This window comes from Durio zibethinus, chromosome 26 (assembly GCF_047325235.1).
Source record: "Durio zibethinus cultivar Kanyao isolate XHJ-2024 chromosome 26, ASM4732523v1, whole genome shotgun sequence".
NCBI classification, from domain to species: domain Eukaryota; kingdom Viridiplantae; phylum Streptophyta; class Magnoliopsida; order Malvales; family Malvaceae; genus Durio; species Durio zibethinus.
In genome coordinates, this window is record NC_143187.1 from 18,886,336 (window position 1) to 18,909,839 (window position 23,504).

Here is a 23,504-nt window from a genome sequence, read left to right on the forward strand (position 1 = left end):
TAAAATATATGATTAAATAAATATTTAAATATAAATTTTAATTTTTTAAATATCAATATGATAAAAAAATGTTTAGCGTAAGATATTACTGTATTTAAATTTTTTTGTCAAAGATAATTCAAAAAGGTTTTGTAATCTAAGATAAACTTTTAAAGAAAGTTTGAAATAAAGGTGTTTATATTCAAATCAGATTTACATTTGATATTAATAATTTATATATTTATTTTTATTTGATTTAATAAGTTTCAAAAATTTTTTAAATTCAATCCAAATAAAAAAATTAAATCTTAAGATCACTTATTAAATTTAATTTATATAATAAAAAATAAAAAATTAGCTAAATTAAATTTAATAAAATTATATTCAAATCATATATATAAATAAAAATAAAAATTATATAAAAATAAAAAAATATATAAATTTTACTTTTAATTTATATATATGAATTAATTTATATATAATTTATATATATATATATATGAATTTAGATTAAATATAAGCTTTAAATTTTTTATTTAAAATTCGATCTGAATTTTAAATAAATTTAAAAATTATGTTTAAATTATTTAATAAATTTTAATTTTTTATTTAAATTTTCTCAAAACTTAAATCAATTTTCTAACTTAGGTAAAAAACCTGACTATTTGAACATATCTATTATATTGGTTTATTGTATGCATTACAAAATAAGGGTTTGAATCTCATTTTATTAAAGTAAATTTACTTATTTATTTACCAGTTAGCCCTCAAATAGTGTGAAGTGCATTGGTCCTTTCCCATTGGCAATTGGGTATCCTAAGAACAGAAAAGAATAGAACCTCTCTCATTAAACCCTTATTCGGTCCTCAGTCCTCTTTTCTTGTTTAATTGGAAGCAGAAACAGCATCCGTTGAATGCAACCCAAGCCTGTTTTTTGAATGTTGAGAAAACACACAGAAGCAAAGCAGAGACAAATAACAGAGTCATGCTTCGTTTCCCTTGCCATATCCGCAACAATCAACGCCTCCATCTCCTCCGAAGACTCTCCTTGTTTTCCTCAAACAGTGCATTCATGGTTTCCAAACACTTGCTCAAAACATCCCCCTCTTCTTTCACTCTGCTGCCTCTAACCCTTTCTCCTAAACACTTATCCACACCCTCTAAACGCTTAATACCTTGTCTTTCTTCAAAACCCATCTACAAAAACCGCTCTTTGTCGCTTAGGTCTAATGGGTTTTCTTCTCTTACTTATCTCAATGTCTCTGCTCCAGCTCCAGCTCCAGCTCCAGCTCCAGCTCCAGGTATTTCTTTTCTTCTCTATATTTTCTAGACCCCATACTAGTAGTATATTTTATGTGCTTTTCTCTGGCAAGCTCTGCCCTTTTTTTTTTTTTTTTTTTAGACATTAGAGGGTTCAGAATTAACACTGTTGTTTGAATTTTATTACTACATTTTATTTTTACATGCAAACCCCAACTAGTACAAAAGAACAAGCTTGAAGTGATGTTCTACATGTTAATCCACATTCTTTAGTGGGAAGAAAGCAAACAGAGGGAAAGGAGAATGGTAAGGTAGGGGAAAACAAAAGGAAACTCAGAAATATATATTTTTGCTCCTCATGTTTTCTGCAATAGGTGAAAAATTGAAGGAAATAAAAGAGTTAAGAGTTGAATTATAGCTAAACTGGTTCCTTGTAGTTGAATGAGTACTTCTCTTCTGTTTTCCGCCTATTAATGAGAGTATTGGATTTCAAACTAGCACATAAATGCAGGTTCTCTCTCTTCTTTCTCTCTTATTGTTTTCTTCTTACAAACACGGGAAAATATTTCCCTTACCTTCACTACTTCCAAACTCAGTGTCCACGATCAACTGCAAGTGTTTTTTTTTTTTTTTCTGAAAAAGGGAAAAGGTTATGAGTGTTGTTGTTGCTAGATTATTTATTTTGTTCAATTTGTATGCAAAACCAATAAGAGAAGAGGCATTTATGTGTTTATGCATGCTGACACTTATATAGGTGCATGCAAATGTACATATTGGAAGGCTTACCAGAATTCCTTTTTGTTTATCTCTAAGTTTTTTTTTGTTTATCTCTAAGTTTATTCTGAAGACTTGGAAGAGCGGCCCTTGGATTTGCATAGCTTGGAGATTTTGAAGCATAAATTAAAGAAGCTTGGCATTGATATAAGTGAATGTGTTCCTGGGCATGAAAACCGCTTAATGTGCCCCTCGGTATTTTATTAACATCTATTTTCTTTCAACAATATTGTTAGTTTTATTGCATTTCTGCATAACTTTGATTAAATTTTGTCAATCTAATTAAAGCAATTTGCTATTAGAAAGTGTCATTCTTGGTAGTTGTTAACCACAATATAGGCCAGAGATAACAGACTATGGAAGGCTTGGAATTCTCATGGCAGTGCTCATTCCAACTGATTCTATTTCGCAGACAAGACAGTTTATGGCCTAGCTAAAATTGTTAGCTATTAGCAGGAAAATAGAACTCTCTCTAGACATCAAAAACTACAGAAAATATATCCATTTCCACAACCCCTGGAACCCTTCAAACTTTCTTGTCTCCTGACTAGGCTCAAATCCATTGTGTTAGAGTGATATGTTTATTTAATCTTTTTTTGCCATTATGCATACATCTGAGATTTTAGCTCTTTTTTTTGGCGTTGGTTTTTATTATAAATAGATGCCGAAGAAAGTAGAGGTGCTTGAGAGATAGGCCACTCTTTATGCGCTGTCTCTCCAAAAAAATTTACATCCTACGGCTCTTGTCCAACTTAGTGATTTACCTAATAAAAAAAATATAATCCTGCATGAAAATTATTCTGGTTGCTAAGTTTGTTTTATGCTTTCCTTTTGGCATTCTTTTTCTAAGTTGATATTCTTGTATGATAGTGCAATGGTGGTGACTCAGAGGAAATTAGCTTATCTATTTTCATCAGCCAGGATGGGTATGCTGCATTTACTTTCTTTCTTATTGCATTGTTTCTTTTTAATTCTTTAGTGTCACCAACCATAGTTGTTGGTCCATCTGAATTTATAGGTGTTCAGCTTCGTGGCTGTGTTTTCGAGCAAAATGTGGGTGGAAAGGTTACACAAAGGTAATCTGTTTCTCCTCTGAGTTTGATGTAGCAATAATTACATGTCTATATGAAAGTTTTTAGATATATCTTATAAGTGTCTTTTGGTTGTCCTTTGGTTTTAGGCCTTTGCAGATGGCAAGTCATCGTTTGAAAGTTTCAGTCGAATTAACAAAGTTAAGGTCAAAAGGCAAGTCACAGTGGAGAGTTTGCAATTAGAACCACTCTGTAATCAGGTTACTATGTTTTTCCTTTCCCCTATGTTTTGTTCACTGAATTTTATATTGATTTAGATGTCGCATAGCTTATTTGCTCTATCTTATATGCAGCTTTGAAATGTGTAGGCTTGTAGGTTTTCCATTCAGCATGTCCACTTGTTTATGCTTCAGTGCAGAATAAATAGATGTTTTTCTGCTGTTGAGTTTATTCTTATAACTCCTTTATCAATTGAAAAATCCCAATAGTTAGCTGTTCCTAAAATAACTCTAATTTGTTTTTCATTTTTATCCATAAATGGCTTTTGAGCTTTTCATGAAGAAAACATTTTAAATTAGAACAAATTTTACATTAAACTACATTCCTTACTATATCAATCCACTTCCTATAGCAACGGTTGTAGAGTCTAACTGAAAATTGAGGACATTTCAAGGGGAGAGAGAAAAAGTTTTTATATCCAAGAGAGCTTGTTGCATTATAAAATCCTTGTGGTGGATGAACTTTTAGTGTCCGCTATGAAGTATATTTCTGAACTTTTTCTTGTTGACTGGATTGGTTTTCGCTGAAAGGAACTAAGTTGTGTGGTGAAATTCATCTTTTCAAACCAGGTGGAAAATCTTAGTGTCCTCAAAGAATAAGGAAAATTATGATAAGTATTTTTGTCTGGTTTTCCTAGACTTAAATCTTGAGAAATTTGCGATTTGTGGAGAGAGGGTGACAGATGTCTTTTATGGTCAAACATCTCTTGCTTTGTTTACCTCTAACATGGTTGGTTGTTTGGGGCTTGGTCATCGTAGCCACTTTTGTCTTGAAAAATCCTGCAATCTTATGATTTTCCATAATCTTCATTGTCATTGTCCCCTTCTCTGACTTTCCATCTCATATCATCTTAGCTTTAATGGGTTCTTATGTTTTTGCAGTATCCTTTTGAATCTAGGAAAAATCTTGTTTACCCTAGAACTTGAAACATCTACTTTTATACGTAAATCTTTTCCTCTCTAGTCTATGTTACATGGGATGCTGACAATTTGAAAAGCATGCTTAAAAAATCAAAATGGTCTTGATGAGTCCAAGTTGTACCATGTTAAAAAATCAAAGCACCCAATGAGGAAAAAGAAATAACACCACATTCTTTTCCTTTTGGTACTATTCAGAGGTCATTGTTGTGTAGGCACATCAATAGTTATTTAATGCATTTGAAACGTGTCGTACCTGAAGTTAACCATCTTAAATGTAAATTAAGACCATCTTTACAAATGCAAGTGAAGAAAGAGAAGCCAATAAGGGTTTAGCTTATTTGTAGGAAGGGATATTTTTAAAGAATAGAAACAAAAACTTTCAAATGTGGAATAGTAAATAATGCAATAAAAAGTAACATTAAGATAGTAAATTTATGCATGCTGTTATCTCATATCCTACCTTTTAAAGAGTTGTGAAGTTTTACATAACATACTCATACTGCACATATGCATTTGTGTTTCTTAACCTAAAGACAATATATCTCTTATGATTCAGCCGGTAAAGACTTGTGTTTCTCATACTGTCTTTTTTCTGTGAAACCATGGTTGGGAAGACGAAGATAAGAGTCCATATGACACTTTCTTTGAAAGTACCCTAGTAGGAAGTGCAATCCCAAACATCATTTGAAGAAGTAGAAACCATTGTTTCTGCCCCCTGTTATTGTTCATAGGACAAGGTTGATGTTTTTATGTTACTGCTTAAACATAAATTTGTGTAAATCAGTCTGCAAATTTTGTGTTTCTTTCTGTCAAGCCTGGACCTTTTGGACCATGGTGAGCTAGGAATCTGAATCTTCATTCTATCCATCAATGCTCAGAAAAGCTTAATGTTTCTCAACCTTGTCTATGAAATAACTGGAATGTGGAACTTCTCTAAATCTCCCTACTTGAGTAGAACAGAATTAATGTTTCTGTTTGCTTAGATCGCATGGAGTAATATTTTTAGTATCAATTATGAAAATAGTTATACTATTCAATGATTTGCCGATATCTACATCCTCAATATGTGAGCATTGGGTTTCACAAACATAAATCAGTGAGGACTTTGAGAAGTAAGTATGTTATTGGATATATTTTGTTTATAGTTATTGAAAATCATGACATATCTATTGTTCTTGACCTGATCAGGATATTGTGCGGTCATGGCATGTAAATAATAAGGAACTTAGAAAAGAAAGTTTCTTCTGATTTTTCATCTTTGCTATGGATAAACTGCCTTGCAATGATTTGTTGAGCTTTCTCTTCTGAATCATTTTCTTGAACTTCAAATGTTTATAGAAGAAATGAGAATTGTTGAAAATAGGATTTAACTGGTATGATCTAATCATTTAAGTTGAAATATATCTTTCCTAGTAAAGACTCTTGCTTTGGAAAACTTCTGTTTCTGATCAATCCATTCAGCAGAAGTTTTGGTTTTGGTTTTGGTTTTTTTTTGTTTTTTTTTGTTTTTCTCTTTTCTTCTTTATTGATTTTTCTGGGGGTGGGGTGGGGGTGGTTGTGTGTGGGAGGGGCTGCAGCCATGGTAAGATAACTTTTTATTTAGTTAACACTGGGATCTACTGTAAATTCAATCATGAAATGCTAAATATTGACATGTGTTGGGTGAATTGAAAATGCTAATGCTGTTCTGTTGTGTTGGAAGATAATCTTCCTAGTTTATGTGTCAGCATCCTTCCTTCAGGTTTAAGTTTCAATTTAGTGGATTGTGATTTGTTGACTCAGTTATCCATAGTTATCCATGTAAAATTAATTGAAATGGCACATGAACCTTGGTTAATATTTTTATTTGTTCTTGTTCCAGCTTATTTCTTATTTCGCAGAGCGAATGATATCTGCAGAAACACTAAAGAGAAATGCTGTTATGCAAAAAAAGACCTGTAATGAGGTAATTATCAATCTTTTTTCTCAAATTATGGCTTTAGGATGCTGACAGTGCAGAGTAAGATTTAAATTTTGGCTGTCAGTTTGTTTCGGATAAATACAGTGTGGGAAGTTGGTTGTTCTCCACTTTTGTTGCTTACGCTATGATTGTCCTGCATATGTTATTTTTTGTGCCAAAGTTCACTCTTCTGGTTAATTTCAGGTTCACTTAACTTTAATGAAAACATGTGAATTTAAATTCATTGATCGGAATAAGAAATGTACTACTGGTTGGGTTACTTCACCTTTTAACTATTTGGCATCCTTCTCGCAAAGTTCATGATCTTGAGAATAAGCCTCAAACTTTTTGTTAAAGTTTTAGATATCGATGAATATTCATTGTTTAAAAGGAGGGATGTTTGGCAGAAGAAAAAGATATGATTCTGCCATTGTATTAGAGACTTGGGGAATGTTTACCTACTTAGGGTTTATGGTCAGCTAGAAATAGAAAATGAAAGATGTTAGGGTCTATTTTGGGCTAATGTTTGAATTAGATTTGATTTGATTGTGATTTGATATAAAAAGGTGCTGGAATTGAAAAAAAAAAAAAAGTTGCTGGAAACTCTGGTTGCAGCAAGAAGATCAGGGGTTAATTTCTGACTTGATGGGTTTGACTGGTAGGTATTCATATGTGAATATGGGATTATTGGGTAACCATTATTGTGAAAGTTATAAAAAGGGGAGTATGCTTTGGGTTAAAGAAGAGAAGAAACTAGTCTAAAAGAAGAGTTTCCTGTGCTGTAAAAAGTTACTCGAGAATTTTGTAGCTGAAGAGAGAGTAGTAAACAATGCTGCTGGGCTTTCTGATTTTAATAAACCAAATAATTTATAATTCAGTAATTACAAGCTTGACATATTAAGAGTACGTAGGTATATATAATGTCTGCTAGACTCTTATGCATCCTAGAACTAGGATTCAATTTTGGAGAGTAACTAGTAAATAAGTAAATAACCAACTTGGACTACAAAAAATCTAACTCCTAGAAGCTCTTAGCGTATTCTAAACGCAAGAAAATGTAATCCTAGGGTGCATAATTTGAAGAAATTATGATTCTACTCCTGTATATGAAAATAGTCAAAATTACAAAGTGAAATCCTAAAATTTTAATAGTGACATTATATAGCAAAGTTCCTTCTGTGGCAGCATTAGACCTGTGTACTAAAGTATTTGGTATGTTGGCTGGTCTATCTTCCCTTATTTGTTGTTTAAGACGGTATTGTTTTTATTGCTAGGGGCATTTTTGGGAGGGTGTATTTATTTTGAAAGAACTGATTTTGTGATATTAATACGGTTAAGGTTTTAAGATTTTGAGGTTAATGCTGCAAATTTGGTTTCTTAATGTGATAATGTGCCCGTAAAGCTATTTTGTTGATAATGTACCCATAAAGCTATTTTGTCTTACCTAATTACTCCTGAAATTTCATTCACAGATTGCTATTGCATTCACTTATTGGCGTAAGAAAGACCTTGTAAATTGCAAGTATCGGGATATAGACAAGAAGTTTTGGCAGGTTCTTTTGAAAAGTTTTCCCTTGTTTGTATTGTTATGGTGACTTGGAGTTTAAACTTATTTGTCCTGTAGACATTTACATTGAACATCCTATGCTATACTTTTGGAGTGGTCACGTGTTGAGGAGGGCACATTTTGTGCTCTTTATTTTAAAAGTGAAATTTGATAATATTTGATTCAAATCTTACTTATACACTTCTTCCATTGCAGGAAAAGGATACTGAAACGATATTTTATGGGCTGAATGATATAGACGATGCAAGCGATATTATCATTGTATTGCTTTGTCACTCTCTGTAGAAGATTTCGTTCCAGTTCTATGTTTAGTCGATGCTTATTGTTTCAACTTGTTTTTATAGGTTGAAGGTGAAATGGACAAGCTTGCGATGGAGGAAGCTGGCTTCCGTAATTGTGTTAGTGTCCCTGATGGTGCACCACCATCAGTTTCTCAAAAGGAGGTTCCAGCTGAAGAGCAGGTTTTAGTCAAATTAAAGTTTAATACTACAATTTATTTAGCTTTTGAATAGCATTATAGTGTTATATGGTGTGGTCAGCCATCAAATACTATGTAGATATTCAACTTCAATGTTTCAACTATGAAACAGGGAGGATTGAATCCAATGGAGATCTTATGTCTCCATCTCTCCTCATACATGCATGTCATATGAGCTATTTTCCAGTGAGAAAAATAGGTGGTAGCATCATTAGTTAGGTATAAAGTATTTCTTAATCAGTATCCTTCACTTTTTGGCACATTAGATTACTCGAATGTGTGTGCTTTTCATGAGTCCACCTGCCTACATCTCTAAAGTTTAATAGTATCTGACAGAATAACGTTTTATGAATTGTTTGTTTAAGATCTACTTATGGATAGGGTAGTTTATGGAGCAATTAGTCAGTTTGTTGTTGTTGCAACTGTATTTGCTTAGTTTAGTGCTGAGGAAGTTGGTGCTTTAGTTAGTGCCTCTAATAAGTTGGTTAATTGAACCAACAACTTCTAGCCTTGAGCAGTTGGCAAGTGGTGGTAATTAGAAATTCAATTGGTAGCAGCTTGGGTGTTCTTGAACAGCAAAGCTGTTAGTGATGCATGTTCCTAAGGTAGCTTGATACCTAGAGGTTAGACAATAGGGATTAAAGGAAGAGAAAATTTTAAATCTAGGCAATAACACTGATAAAACAATGTTTCATACCCTCTACAAAGAGCATAAATCTTCTAAAATTTCTTGCTTAAGTACATGATCAAATTATAAAATTGTTCAGCCCTACGCAAGCAACTGAACTCTGGGTGGGTATTTATACACCCTCGGTTCATCTATAAGACAATAATGCCATTAGACCAACATAAGAAATTAAAGAAATGTACTTATTCCTCTTATTAAAGAGAAATTACCAGCCAGATAACAACTTAGAGAAGTACAAACCTAAGAATGGACTTAAAACCATACTCAATTACTGAAAATTGTGTATGAACCCTTGGTCTATTCATGAGTTCCAGATTGGAGATGGATGTTGAAACCAGCTCTTCTAGACTTCGTATCACTTATATTAGATACTGTCAACTGCCTTTATCAACATTTACACTCTGTTTGGTAGGAAGAATGGAAAGGAGAAGGGAAGGAACAAGTTTTAATCCAAAAAATTGAGCTACAAAATAGCAAAGGTGGTTATGAATCCCAACCATTAGATTAAAACATTTTCCATCCTTCCCCCGTTCCATCCTCTCTACCAAACAAAGTCTTAGTGGCCTGCAAATGTAAGCTATTCGAAGGAGTGCAAATTCTTAAGCAGCGGCTGTTTAAAGTCTTGGGATTGGATGGCATTCTACCAGCTGAAATGAATTGCAATATTCCATGCTAGTTGGGACTCTACATGATTCTGTTTTAATGTCATGCATTCTTTCAACTTCATTAAGCATGTAGTATATTTGGCTTTATGATGATGAAACTAGTTATGACATAACTTTAAAGTTTTTTTGAAAATATGAAATGGTTACCGAGTCTGAAGTGGAACAGTAAATTAGAATGAGCTCTTCTCATTTTAGAATATTACTGTTTGAATAAATTTTCTGTAGTTTGCAATATATTTTGTAAATTTGCAATAATGATAATGATGCATGATATGGCCTTGGTTTTTCTTCCATCGCTTCCCCTCTTGTCCTAAATGAATGTAGCTTCATTTAAGTAGAGAAGGATTGACCGAGAAAATGGCTGCACTCATTTTGGACAATATAGTATAACATTATTCTTTTCATTGTATGTATAAATGTGGTTCTAATGTTTCATTCATGTGTTTTGTAAAGCTAGGACACTAAGTATCAATATCTGTGGAACTGCAAAGAGTACCTAAACAAGGTTTGCTGGGATTTAGTTTTTGAGCTTTTCCTATAATGTGTCCTTTTGAAATCTATAAGACTCTAGTTTTTAATAATATCTATATTGATAGGCATCACGTATTATACTTGCTACTGATGGTGATCTACCTGGTCAAGCCTTAGCTGAAGAGCTTGCACGTCGCCTTGGAAGAGAAAGGTTTATATGATTTTGCTGTAATGATATTTTCTGTCATGTTCTCAATCCTGAGGCTATTTCGAAACTTTTCTTGGTTTCTTTTCCTTTTTCCTCTATTATTGTTGTTATCCTTGCTTTTTTAATGAAAAGCGACCTTTTAAGTGTATTCAAGACTAACTGTTTGCTTTTTTTGGGTAGCAGATGCTGGAGAGTTAGATGGCCGAAGAAAAACGATGTGGATTATTTTAAAGATGCAAATGAGGTCATATAGCTATATCTTTGTCTTTATGCCTGTAATGTGAAATATTTTTGACTAATTTTTTAAAATCAAAGTTTTGTTCTTTTCAATTTAAAGTCAGCTTCATAATAAACTGAAGATTAGTTGATATTAAGAGTTGTGCATGTGGTAGATGATAAGCTATTGCCCTTCTTCTCCCCTCTCTCTTGACATTTCTACTCTGGGGTTTTTCTATTTTATAAACTTCAATTGATTTAAGTGAAAGGATTACTGGAAACTGTTCATTTGCATCTTCTAGCATCTGCAAATTTTACTATGATTTAGAGCAGCAAAAGGCTTGGGATTATGGCAATTTTATGACCTAAATTCTTTAAGAAAACAAGAAAAATTGCATAAAGGAAGGAGAAGAGAGAAATCCCTTAGCTTCACACCTAGGGTTCCTTAGGAGTCACATCTAAGGTTGATTAGAAAATAAAATCACAAAGCAATAATGCTGGGAATTCTCCTGTGTTAAACAATATCTTAATAGAAAGAGTATATTGATTTATATGGACTTCTAGAATCCTTAATCATAAAAGAATAGACTCCTATTCTGATTAGGACTTTAGCAAAAGACTTCAAGTAGAGAACTAGCTAACTTAACTATCAAAACCAAACTTCCTTGATGCAAAATCTGATATTTCCTCCAAACCAGAAAATTAGAAATATACTCTTGATAATTGAAACCCAAGAAACAGAAAAATAAAATAAGAACAAAAAATTTTAACTCAAATAATTTGAGACTCAAAAGCAACTAAATAATAATAGCTTACTCGAGCTCTTAAAGCTTCTTATCATTGGCAGGTGCCAAATTGAAGTTTGAACATTTGAACCAGCCTTAGCATGCCTCCTAAACACCTTTGAGACAGCTGCCAAGGTTCTGGTCAATTTTTATTCATAGATCAAATATTCTCTCCAACCAACTCTTAATTGTGACCACAGGTGCTTATGTATTTGGGACCCAGCGTTCTAAAGGACGTAATAGAGGATGCAGAATTATATCCCATACGTGGATTATTCAACTTCAGAGATTTCTTTGATGAGATTGACAAATATTATCATCGGACTCTTGGATATGAATTTGGTGTCTCAACTGGTTGGAGGGCACTGGACGATCTATATAATGTCAGCTTTATGTGTTCTTTGTCTTTCTATACTGCTTAGTGACTAGTGGTAGAGATGATGTATCATCATTCTCATGATGTTTTTTTCTCCCCTTCTTTCTTGAACAGGTTGTGCCAGGAGAGCTGACGATAGTAACTGGTGTTCCCAATTCTGGGAAGAGTGAATGGATTGATTCTCTCTTATGTAATCTTAATCAAAGTGTTGGTTGGAAATTTGCTCTTTGCTCCATGGAGAACAAGGTCAGCCACCAATTTTCCTATATCCATCCACAATTCTGATCTCTCTGTTCTTGATTTACCAGCATATATGTGCAACTCTTATATAGGAATTGCAGCTTTTAATTTGGGAAGATATATGAGTTAGAAACTAAGGAAGAGAATCATTTAGGTTTTGAAATTCTTGATATATCTTGTGTTATATTGTTGTATAATTAGACAAGCAAGCCTTGCTAAAGATGTTTTCCCTTCTTGCCTTCTTTTGGATTTACTGTTGTTGGCATACTTTGAAGACTTATATTTCTTTTAAAATTAAAATTTTTTATGCATAAATGTACATTTCCTAAGTTCACATCATAATTCAGCTTTTTCTTTTGCAAAGTGTCTTGATTATTCTAGAATCTATGTCCCCGAGATAGTGGAAAATCCAGCTACCAAGTAAATCAAAGACATGCAAGATATTTCTAGAAATAGATCAATCATTTTTTTCATGAGTGATTTTAATTAAAGTGGGAATTATTCTTATGTGAGAGTATTCCTTCTGGCCAACCATAATGGACAATCACTATGATGATGTTGTTGTTATTGTTACTCATGCTATTGCATGCTAAGATCTATTAACCCTTTTGACTTAGTTAATCTCACTGTTTCCCCATTTTGTTGATCAAAGGTTCGGGATCATGCAAGGAAACTTTTAGAGAAATACGTAAGGAGACCGTTCTTTGAAGCAAGGTAAGTTTAGTTAGTATGAGTTTCTATTATTGCTCTCTTCTAGCATTGTTAGGTCTAGGATATGTTTTTATACGAGGAAATTATTTCTAAACTTAATTTGTAAGAGCTTGTAGGTTTTAAGAGGATGCTTATAATTTTTAGTTAACTTAGATCTTATAATTGGCTATCTACAGGACATTTAAGAAAAATATAGATGAATTTTGAACTAATTATTTAACTTATGTGTTTTTGGAATGATGTGATCAATTATAAAATATCCTTGTTTTTGAATAATGTTATAGCTGGAATATTTTAACTTATTGTACTTATCAAAATAAGACTATAATGATTGCTTTTTAGTTTTAGCAAAGTGATGGTGTAGAACAAATATTGTAAAGCCAATTCAATAACGTGAATTCTCAATCAAAATCCTCTAAAATCCAATAATTTAAATCTCAAATATTTGAAAGTTAATAACTCAATAATTCATAAGCCTACTCAAAATTAGAATGACATAGGCTGTGGAAAAATTGAGAGTGTATAGAAAAACTTGTCTATTGAATCATACAAACACCATAGGTTTAAATACAGCTAACTAGAGGGTAAACTAGGAAACTAAATATTCCTAAATCTGATCCCTATAGTCAAGGGATTGTCTATCCTAATATTCTGTCCTTAATTCTAGAGATACAAATTCTCAATTTTAGGGATACAGATATATACAGATTACAATTAGCAACACAGATTACAACCAGTTGTAACTAAATGTTTTCCCGCACTCCCCCTCAAGCTGGTGAATAGGTGTTTTCCATTCCCAGCTTGGAAATAATTTCCTGAAATGTTGCACTGTTGAGACCTTTGGTCAACACATCTGCAAGTTGGCCCTTGGTTGATACATTTGGTGTGCAAATCAATCCACTGTCTAGTTTTTCCTTTATGAAGTGCCGGTCTACTTCAATGTGTTTTGTTTTGTCATGTTGCACAGGATTGTGTGCAATGCTTATTGCAGACTTGTTATCATAGTAAAGTCTCATTGGTCCATCCCATTTGATCTTCAAGTCTTCTAGGATAATCTTTAACCATAGTAGTTCACAAATTCCTTGAGCCATTGCCCTAAACTTTGCTTCAGCACTTGATCTTGCCATCACATTTTGTTTTTACTCCTCCAAGTTACAAGATTACCACCTAGAAAAGTACAGTAGCTTGAGGTAGATTTTTTATCAGTTACTGAACCTGTATAATCAACATCTGCATAAGTCTCTATACCAACCCCAAATTTCTTTTAAACAAGATACCTCTCTCAAGATTAGCCTTCAAATAGTGTAGTATACGGTAGACAGCTTGTAGGTGCACTTTTTTAGGACTATGCATAAATTGACTTATCACACTCATAACATATGCTATGTCAGGTCTAGTATGTGAGAGATAAATAAGTCTTCCAACTAATCTCTGGTACATCTCCCTATTTACAGCAGCATCTTCATTAGTTTCTCCAAGCTTATGATTAGGATCTATAGGGGTACTTGCAGGTTTACATGCGAGCTTCCTAGTTTCCCTCAAAAGATCCATCACATATTTCTGTTGTGAGATAAAAATACCATGCCGTGAGTGAGCTACTTCAATTCCTAGGAAATACTTCAATCTCCCTAGCTCTTTTATTTCAAATTCTTTGGCCAAACATTGTTTTAAAGATTCTCTCTCTTTTTCATCATCTCCAGTTACAATTATATCATCAACATATACTAACAGAACTGTGACTTTTCCTGAATCTGAGTGCTTGATAAACAGTGTGTGATCCCCTTGACTCTGTTTATATCCCATTCCTAGCATCACTTTGGCAAATCTCCCGAACCAGGCCCTAGGAGACTGTTTAAGGCCATATAAAGCCTTTTTTAACTTGCAAACCTTTTTTGCTTCTAGATGACCTCCAAATCCTGGTGGAACTTTCATATATATTTCTTCTTCCAAATCACCATGTAAAAAGGCATTCTTTACATCCAATTGTTGAAGCTGCCAATTGTAATTTGCAGCCAAGGATAACAAAATCCTAACTGTATTCATCTTGGCAATTGGAGCAAAAGTTTTCTGATAATCCACTCCATAAGTTTGAGTGTAGCCCTTAGCCACCAGCCTGGTCTTGTACCTTTCAATAGTACCATCTGCCTTGTATTTTACAGTGAAAACCCATTTACACACAACTAGATGTTTTCCTGCAGGCAACTCTACCAGTTCCCATGTCTTATTTTTCTCTAGGGCCTCCATTTCTATTTTCATGGCTTGCCTCCATTTCTCATCGGATAATGCCTCAGATAATGTAGTTGGAATAGAAATAGTGTTTAGGCTCACAAGAAAATTTTTATGGGATGGTGAGAAATTTTCAAATGACACAAAATTAGAGATTGGGTATAATGGATGTTTAGTACATTCTCTAGTTCCTTTCGTAATGGCAATAGATAGATCACAATCATTAATTTTAGGAGATTCATGCTTATTTTGAGAAATAGAATCAGAGACTGTAATTACCTCATTTTCAGAGTTAGGATCAGGTTCTTGGATTTGCATTGGTTTAGGAGCTGGAACTTTTTTTCTTGAGTATACCTGTAATTCCTTCACAGAATCAAGAATAGTATTATCCTTAGTCACAACTTCTGTGTTTGGAATGGGTTCAGATTTAGAATCAGTGTTTGACTTGGACTTTGAAGAAACGGGTTTAGGCTCAAAAGAATTAATGGCTGAAACTGTTTTGGAGGAGGATGACAAATCAAGCAAAAGGAAGTCTCTATCCTTATCTTCTATAAATGATGTCTCCCCTTGAAGATAAGGTTGAGTAAAAAATGGTTTACTTTCTTCAAAAGTGACATCTGCAGACACATAGAATTTTTTGGTAGGAGAATGATAGCACTTATACCCTTTCTGAGTTGATGAATGCCCCACAAAGATACACTTAATTGCTCTTGGATCCAACTTTCCCCTATTATGACTGTGAACATGAACAAATGATGTACAAAGGTTGTTTGTGGTATTAAGGTTGGGATAGAATTGTGAGAGTAGTTCCATAGGAGTTTTAAATCCCAAAACCCTTGAAGGTAACCTATTTATAATGTGTGTGGCAGTGAGAACAACTTCCCCCAAGTAAGATTTGGGTACATTTGCTTGAAAAGTGAAGGTTCGGGTTGTGGCTAGTAAATGGCTGTTTTTCTTCTCTACCACTCCATTTTGTTGTGGAGTATTCACACAAGATAACTCATGGATAATCCCCATCTTTTGGAAATAGGTGGATAGACTCTAGTTGAAATAGTTTCTTGCATTATCAGATCTAAATCTCTTGACTCTCACTCCAAATTGATTTTGGATCATGTTTTGAAAGCTTAAAAACACACTATTCACATCTGATTTGGATTTAAGTAAAAAAACCCAAGAGACTCTGGTACAATCATCTATGAGTGAAACAAACCATCTTGCACTGGAAATGTTAGGAATTGTAGAGGGACCCCAAATGTCATTATGAATCAAGTAAAAGGGAGTAGAACTTCTTTTGTTACTAATTGGAAAAGACACATTTGTGCTTTGCAAGTTCACAAACATCACAATGAAAATCTTCAACATTTAATACTTTGAACAAAGAAGGAAACATGTTTCTCAAAGTTCCAAAAGAAGGATGTCCAAGACGAAAATGATAAAGCCAGATTTTGTCTTTATTGGAGGAGTTTTCAGAAAGAAATGACAAAGGTAAACTATTCCTGATATTACTTGTGTTGTTGGATGTCTCAAGATAGAATGTACTAAACTTTTGTGAAGATTGTGTCATGTGGTCTTTGGCTCCTGATTCAATGACCCAAGAACTCTTAATAGACTTATCTGAGACATTTAATCCATGAGAATTAGAGACTTTACCTGCACTAGAGACCTTACCTGAGTGTGCCAAGGAGCATACACCAGTAGTCTTTTCAAGAGTTTCCAATAGGCTTCTCAGTTTCTCAATCTCTTTTTTGTCCAACTCTCCATGTTCTTGAGACTTCTTCTGGTTTAACTCCATTGCAGTCATGTGAGCTTGTCCTTGATTTCTTGGCTGTCCTCTTTTATAACCCCATTCTTTGCTTGAAGTTGAAGGTTTTCCATTTAGTTTCCAACAATGATCTTTGGTGTGCCTTGGCTTCTTGCAATAGGTGCACCAAAGATTGTCACGATTTGAAGTCTTAGCCGAATCACCTTTCCCATTCTCGCTGACTGGTAATTGTTCTAAGCTTTGGTTCTTCCCACCATTAGAGACCATAGCAGATCCTTCTACATGCAGACTGTCAAGCATCACTCCTCTTCTGCTCTCTTCTGCTCTAACCATGGATATCACTTCATTTAAAGAAGGCAGATCCTCTTTTCCCAAAATTTGGATCAAACTCAACATTAAGTCCAGCAAGAAAATCATAGACTCGATCTTTTTCAATAATTTCTTCAAAGTTGCTGCATCTTCACTGCACTTCATTTCTATGCACCGATAGTGATCCATCTTTTGCCAAAGATTTTAAGAAGAATAGCATACTCTGTGACTGACTTATTCCCTTGTTTGAGAGCCGCAGTGTTGATCTTTATCTCATAGACTTGAATAGCATCCTTAACTTTGGAATAGGTTTGTCGAATTGATTCCTAAATGTCTTTGGCCGTGGACAAAAACATACAAGTGTCACTAATTTCTAGTGTCATAGAATTCCACAGCCATGACATAACCATGGAATCCTCTTCATCCCAAGCCTCAAATTTTGGATCTCCTCTCTCAGGACCAGTGCCAAGAAGATGGCTCAATTTTCCTTTCCCTTTTAGAAAGGTTTGAACCAACTGAGACCACTTCAAGTAGTTCTTTCCATTCAATCTGTATGCAACTTGGATATTTTGTAGTTCTCCTTTGGTTTGACCAGTTGTCACTTCCTTAAATCGAGTAGTAGCGGGAGATTCTGCTATTTCTGACATGGTTACCTTTCTCAGGATTGAAACGAGTCTAGGCAATGAAGGCCAAAAAGGAAAAATAAGAGTATGAAAGACTTAACAGAATTTGGCTATGAAGGCTTGAAATAGAATTCAGCAATGAAGGCTGAAAAATTTCCTTCCCAAGAAGAGCCTAAGGCTCTGATACCATGTGGAAAAATTGAGCTGTGGAAAAATTGAGAGTGTATAGAAAAACTTGTCTATTGAATCATACAAACACCATAGGTTTAAATATAGCTAACTAGAGGGTAAATTAGGAAACTAAATATTCCTAAATCTGATCCCTATAATCAAGGGATTGTCTATCCTGATATTCTGTCCTTAATTCTAGAGATACAAATTCTCAATTTTAGGGATACAGATATATACAGATTATAATCAGCTACACAGATTACAACCGGTTGTAACTAAATGTTTTCCCACATAGGCATTTATAACTAAACCCAAAATCTTAAATAAAACATGAAATGCCAAATATAACCTTAAAACCTAATACATGGAAGATAAGTAAAATATAATTATTAAGTTGGATGATCCCAAAGGCTTAAGCTGATATGAAAGGGCCCAACTATTATATTTAAGTTTCAACATGCTGCCTCGCTTGCAAGCCGGATGTATGATTAATGGGCTTGCATGTTGACCCAAGTGTAGAAGGAAGATGCAAGCTGAAGGATTAAACCAGCAGCACAAAGCCTGATAAGCAACAAGACACTGGGTGAAGAAATATTAAAAGGGAACGATTGCCAGGATTCGAACTCTAAAGCTTTGATGCCATGTTAAGTTGGGTGATCGATTGTCCTGAAACTTTAAGCTGATAGGAAAGGGCCCAACTATTTTATTTAAGATTAAAAAATAATGAATGTATAAAAAATAATAACAAGTCCTTGATAATTTAATCCTTCAACTAGCATGTCAGCCTCCAAGAGATGATTTAGAAAACTGATGAATACCTGGAAACAATACCTTTTTTCTATTTGTTTGCAAGGTAGTTTCTTTGAGTTACTTTGTTTTAATTTTATAACCACCAATTGGTTCATTTGCTCCTTTTGCTGACAATAGCTATGGAAGCTCTGTTGAAAGAATGAGTGTAGAGGAATTAGAGGAAGGGAAGAAATGGTTGAGTGAGACATTTTATCTCATAAGGTAAGTTGAATACTTTAAATTACATGGTTGGTTTTCTAAGTTTTTGACATGTTTTTTGATAATATTAGGTGCTGATTGAGACCTTTAGTTTTCATTTTTTTTTTCAAATTGTTGCTTAGATACTTGTGAAATATATATATATATATATATATATATATCAGAAAGGGGTGGGGGTGTTTCAATTTATAGCTATGTATGGGTTTGGATGCTTCTAAAATTGAGGCCTTGTACGCTCTGATTGTTTTGCTGCTACTCTTAATACTGCCTTTCGGACTTATCTCATGGGATCTAGAACAGGTGTGAGAATGATTCTCTTCCGAGTATAAAGTGGGTTCTGGATCTTGCAAGGGCAGCAGTACTCAGGCATGGTGTTCGGGGACTTGTAATCGATCCTTACAATGAACTTGATCATCAGCGCCCAGTTAATCAGTGAGTCCTATTTTACACCTTGCTCATTGCCTCATTTGTTTCCTGCATATTAGCACTCTCCTTCCCTTTTTCCTCAATAGTATAGCTTGACATTTTTTTGTGCCTTGAATTTTGATTTTCCATGAAATACATGTATATTTTTATATTTTTTATGCAAACCAGCTTGATATTTGGCTAGTTCGGGGATACCCATTTTTCAAAATTTGAAGCTACCTATGGGCTTTCTTTTTTAAAAAATATAATTCTGTGATAGAAGTATTAAAAAAGCTGTCCTAATTCTTTTTTACTATTTAACTTTCCCTTTTCAATTGTCTTTGGAGCTCTAATCATTCCCTATTTCTATTCCTAATGCGTTTGTGCATGATACTGTAATTTTATAAGTAACATTATAATAAATCAGCCCTTGTGATGCTCCTATTTTTTATAACCGTTTTCCTAATAAATGAGGTAATGATGTTAAGTACTTTTCTTTCCGAAAGTCACTATCATAATCTACTTTTTGCATCTAAAAATGTATATACCATTTTGAGTATTTCATTCTCCCACTTCTTACATTTAATAACAGTTCATTATTTCTTCTCTCATGGAAAGCATAGTTCCTAGAAAATGGATGAATATAGTTAATATTAACGTTTTTGTTGCATTTTTGATATTCTATATATCAAGTTATCTGCATTATGTTCATATGGTACAATTTTTCTATCAGGAAATTCAAGAAATCTGTTACAAAACATTTTATATTTGTTAAAATTTTTATGTTGACTATATTTGATATGTCAGTCATTAAGTAACACTTTAGGACAAGTTGCATCACTAGAAAAGATGAAAACCTCAGTTTTATGTGTATTATATGTGTACTTTCATTTAATTAAAGATATTAATTATACTCATTCCATATTTGCAACATTGACACATCGACAAAGTCATTTAGTAGCTAGATATTGATTATAATACAGCCTAAGTGGAAACTATTTACAAGTCATATGAGACACCTTTTGTTATGGACAAAAACTACATAAATGAAGTAAATTAAAGAATATTGGCTTGAAGCTCGAAATAGGACTTTACTTTAATCCAATGTTCAATTGAGGTTTGATTTTTATTTATTTAGTTTTTAAATAATAAGGAATTACAATTGTTCAATTTGATTTGATCAATGAAAATTTTGTTGATGAAACACAAACATATTTTTAATTGATTAGCTCTTAACCAACCATACTTCCAGCAAACTTACCTTGCATTAATAAAACCTGTTTGGGCAATATTTTAATGAAATGAGAATGATTTGGAAGAAAACATTAACCCCCTCCGAAATGGTTTAACAATTGACTGTATGAACATAATTTAATATCAAAGCAAAGTCATGTAACTCATTCCTTCCTTTTGATTTTCACCCCTATTTGGATTTTGAAAGTAGTATTTTTTTTTTATCTCATAGATTGAGTTGCTGTTCTCTTGCTGTACCCTTTTCCTTAGTCTAAGCAATAGGCAGTAGGGCAATTTCATGTTGCAGCTCAAAAACTTTTAAGAATTAATAGTAGCAAGAACATTATTGATTTTCCAAAGGCAAAAGCCACAAGTCATTGCTACCCTATAAAATTTCTTTTCTCACATTTAAGAAAAACCATGAAAACAATTGATTATGTAATTAATATTTACATATACTATTTATGTTGGAATAAATTCCATTCTGTCCTGTTAATGGTTAATAGTTATATTTTACTTAAACTTATTTTTAATAATTAATAGTTATATTATAAATAATCTTATTTTTAATTTCCCAAAAGTTTGTATGTATGTATCAGTGGTATTCTAATTCAACTGACACATTAAGCCATCATAATGTATCCCGAAAATTTCATGGAGACACATCATTTGTTAAAATTATCAGCACAGCTTGCTGCTAATTTCCAATATCTAAAGCAAAATCGCAAATGTTTCGAAATCAGCTTTTGAAAGGCTTCAGACTCTGGCTGCTTGTATAGTCTGTAAATGGAAGTCATGTTCCAGTTTTGAACATTTTCATTGTTTGCTTCCCATTTTACTTGAAAACAATGAAAACAGCTTTTTCTTGTTTTAAAAATTAGGCTTTTTTGACTACCATTTCTGTTTTCCTAGATAATGAAAGCAGAAAGGGGCTGTGTTTTCTTAAACCAAACATTCTAAGATCTTCCTTTTCTTTCTGATATTATGTTTTGTGTTAGGGTCAGGTTCATCTCTCTTTTCTTTTGGCGATTTTTTAAAAATGTTTCTCAATAATCTATGCCATGTTAGTAGTTGCAGATTATACTTAACAGAGGTATAGTGCATATGAACTTTTCAAATCTGTCATGATATTTCTTAAATGTATCTAATTTAGAACTTTAAGTTCTTGACTGAATCAAATAGGTTTAAATTTGGGCCTAAGAATGCCACATTAAATGACTTAGACAAAGTGTTGAGCATGAGAAATTTAGTAAGACTGTTGAAGAACTTCAAACCATATCTAATATGTGGGATATTAGATTAGTAATCTCTTTGCTAATTTGCATTTGAAGACTGAGTCTGAAAAATAGAAACAAATTAAGATTGTTATGGGAACAACCACTATTTTGGAGGCTGGACTATTGAAAGCAGTCTTAACAAGTTAGTTTGGGATTAATCCTTTTATCGATCTAAGTACATTGGTTTATAAGCACTAATGGATGCTTTTATTTTGTCTATCTTCTAAAACTACTAATTGAAATTAGATTCTCCCTTGCTCCATTTTGTTTGTTTGTCCATTTTCATATTGTTTTATTTTTGAAGATGATTTTCTATCCTAGCAGGATTCATAAGTGGAGAAGCAAGGCAAAGCTTCATAGATGTTTTAGAACTGTCTTTTTATTTTTGCCCTTTCTGAGTGCTCCTCATTTGCTGGCTGCCTAAGTGCCCCATTTATTAACATCGTTTCTCCATAACAGGACTGAAACAGAGTATGTAAGCCAGATGCTAACGATGATCAAACGATTTGCTCAGCATCACTCTTGTCATGTCTGGTTTGTTGCACATCCTAGGCAGGTTGGTCACAGCGAATTTTCTTATGTTGCTTGGTATCTCCTTTTTTCTAGTTTAATGTATCTCCTTTTACTAATTTAATGTTTGTCTATCAGTTGCACCATTGGATTGGGGCTCCTCCTAATCTGTATGACATCAGTGGAAGTGCACACTTCATAAACAAATGTGACAATGGGATTGTTGTTCATCGGAATCGGGATCCTGAGGCTGGGCCTGTTGATCAAGTACAAGTGAGTATTGTCACAAGGTTGTGTCTTTGCAAGCAATTTTCTAGTTTTTCTTATTGAAATATGCTTTTGCAGGTTTGTGTTCGGAAGGTACGAAATAAGGTTGTAGGAACTATTGGTGATGCGTTTTTGTCTTATGATAGGTACATGACATTTTCTTTGTACTCTTTCCTTTTCTTTTTTGCCCCTAATAGTTTTACTTTTAGGGATTTTGTGTGTATAATAAACCTAACTTGATTAGAAACAGAAAAGGGTTAACAGAAGGTTGAGCACTCAGAACATTAACAAGGTGCCTGATGAAGCAATCATCATAATTTAGAGCTTGCATAGAAAATAACAGAGTTCATTGTTGGAGGGGTCTGGAGAAGTCAGTTAGGTAATCTTAACTCGATTATAAACAGAAAAGAGTTAAAAGTAGGTTAGATAATGCACTAGGAGCAGTCAGACCATTGCCAAAGCACTGATGAAACAAGCAAAATGATCCAGGTACTTCATTGCTGGACCTGTGAGTTTGCAGTTCAGCTAACTTCTTACCAACTAGAACTTTTTGGTAGTGATGTTCTCTCGTCAGCATAGTTTATCAAACGTACCATATTTCCTGAGATTACTGAAAATAATATTAAGTTGCATTAATATAAAAAATAGCTGCTTGTGTCATTGTGGAGCTCTAATTTTGTGTTACTGTAATTATTATTCAGTGGTTTTCTTTAATGAACTTTGGCAGGGTGACAGGTGTATATATGGACATTGATGAACCACAAAAGAAGCGATAGGCCATGGTGCTCATGCAATTGCGGATTGAAATTTTGTATGGTTAGGGGAAATCATTAGTCTTGTCTCCTAATGAGGTGGGTACGACTAAAATGTTGCTGTGGGTTGCTACCACAAAGCTTAAGACTTGTGAAGTTGCAGTGGTGGTGAACATGCAGTAATCAAACAGACCGGAGTTCAGTTCCCCCTAATACTGGAAATTTGTGTTGAAATTTTGTATCAATTGAGCTTAGGAATTTCTCTTATCTATTTGCTGTAAACTTATCATTGTAACATGAGATTATTTTGTAGTTATCATGTGTTTCCTGTGCTATTAGAAATGCTCCTCAATAATTAGCCGACTTTCAGTCAA

General features: G+C 33.6%; 1 protein-coding gene across 5 annotated transcripts; it reads left to right on the top strand.

The window, feature by feature from the left end:
• The first annotated feature begins 757 nt into the window (after positions 1-757).
• On the top strand, positions 758-23,504 carry LOC111275401 (toprim domain-containing protein). 5 transcript variants are annotated; one of them, XM_022860772.2, is made up of 21 exons: positions 758-1,280; positions 2,075-2,208; positions 2,884-2,939; positions 3,032-3,089; positions 3,194-3,304; positions 6,105-6,188; positions 7,655-7,735; positions 7,945-8,010; positions 8,094-8,210; positions 10,038-10,085; positions 10,177-10,262; positions 10,443-10,503; positions 11,461-11,643; positions 11,751-11,882; positions 12,529-12,590; positions 18,606-18,689; positions 18,987-19,118; positions 22,061-22,157; positions 22,250-22,384; positions 22,457-22,524; positions 23,106-23,504. In XM_022860772.2, exons 1-21 carry the CDS (start codon positions 965-967, stop codon positions 23,152-23,154), a joined length of 2,160 nt encoding a protein of 719 aa, XP_022716507.2. In that variant the 5' UTR covers positions 758-964; the 3' UTR covers positions 23,155-23,504. The 5 variants fall into 5 exon arrangements, with proteins under 5 accessions (XP_022716507.2, XP_089612139.1, XP_022716509.2 ...); XM_089756013.1 differs by having other exon boundaries at positions 779-1,280; positions 23,114-23,504; XM_022860773.2 differs by having other exon boundaries at positions 828-1,280; positions 2,087-2,208.

Bases quoted from the DNA above. Each gene is read 5' to 3' on its own strand.
- LOC111275401 (XM_022860772.2), top strand. From the start codon at position 965: ATGCTTCGTTTCCCTTGCCATATCCGCAACAATCAACGCCTCCATCTC. The intron at 2,940-3,031 runs GTATGCTGCATT...CTGAATTTATAG, and splicing joins ATTTTCATCAGCCAGGATGG to GTGTTCAGCTTCGTGGCTGT. The intron at 22,158-22,249 runs GTTGGTCACAGC...TTTGTCTATCAG, and splicing joins TTGTTGCACATCCTAGGCAG to TTGCACCATTGGATTGGGGC.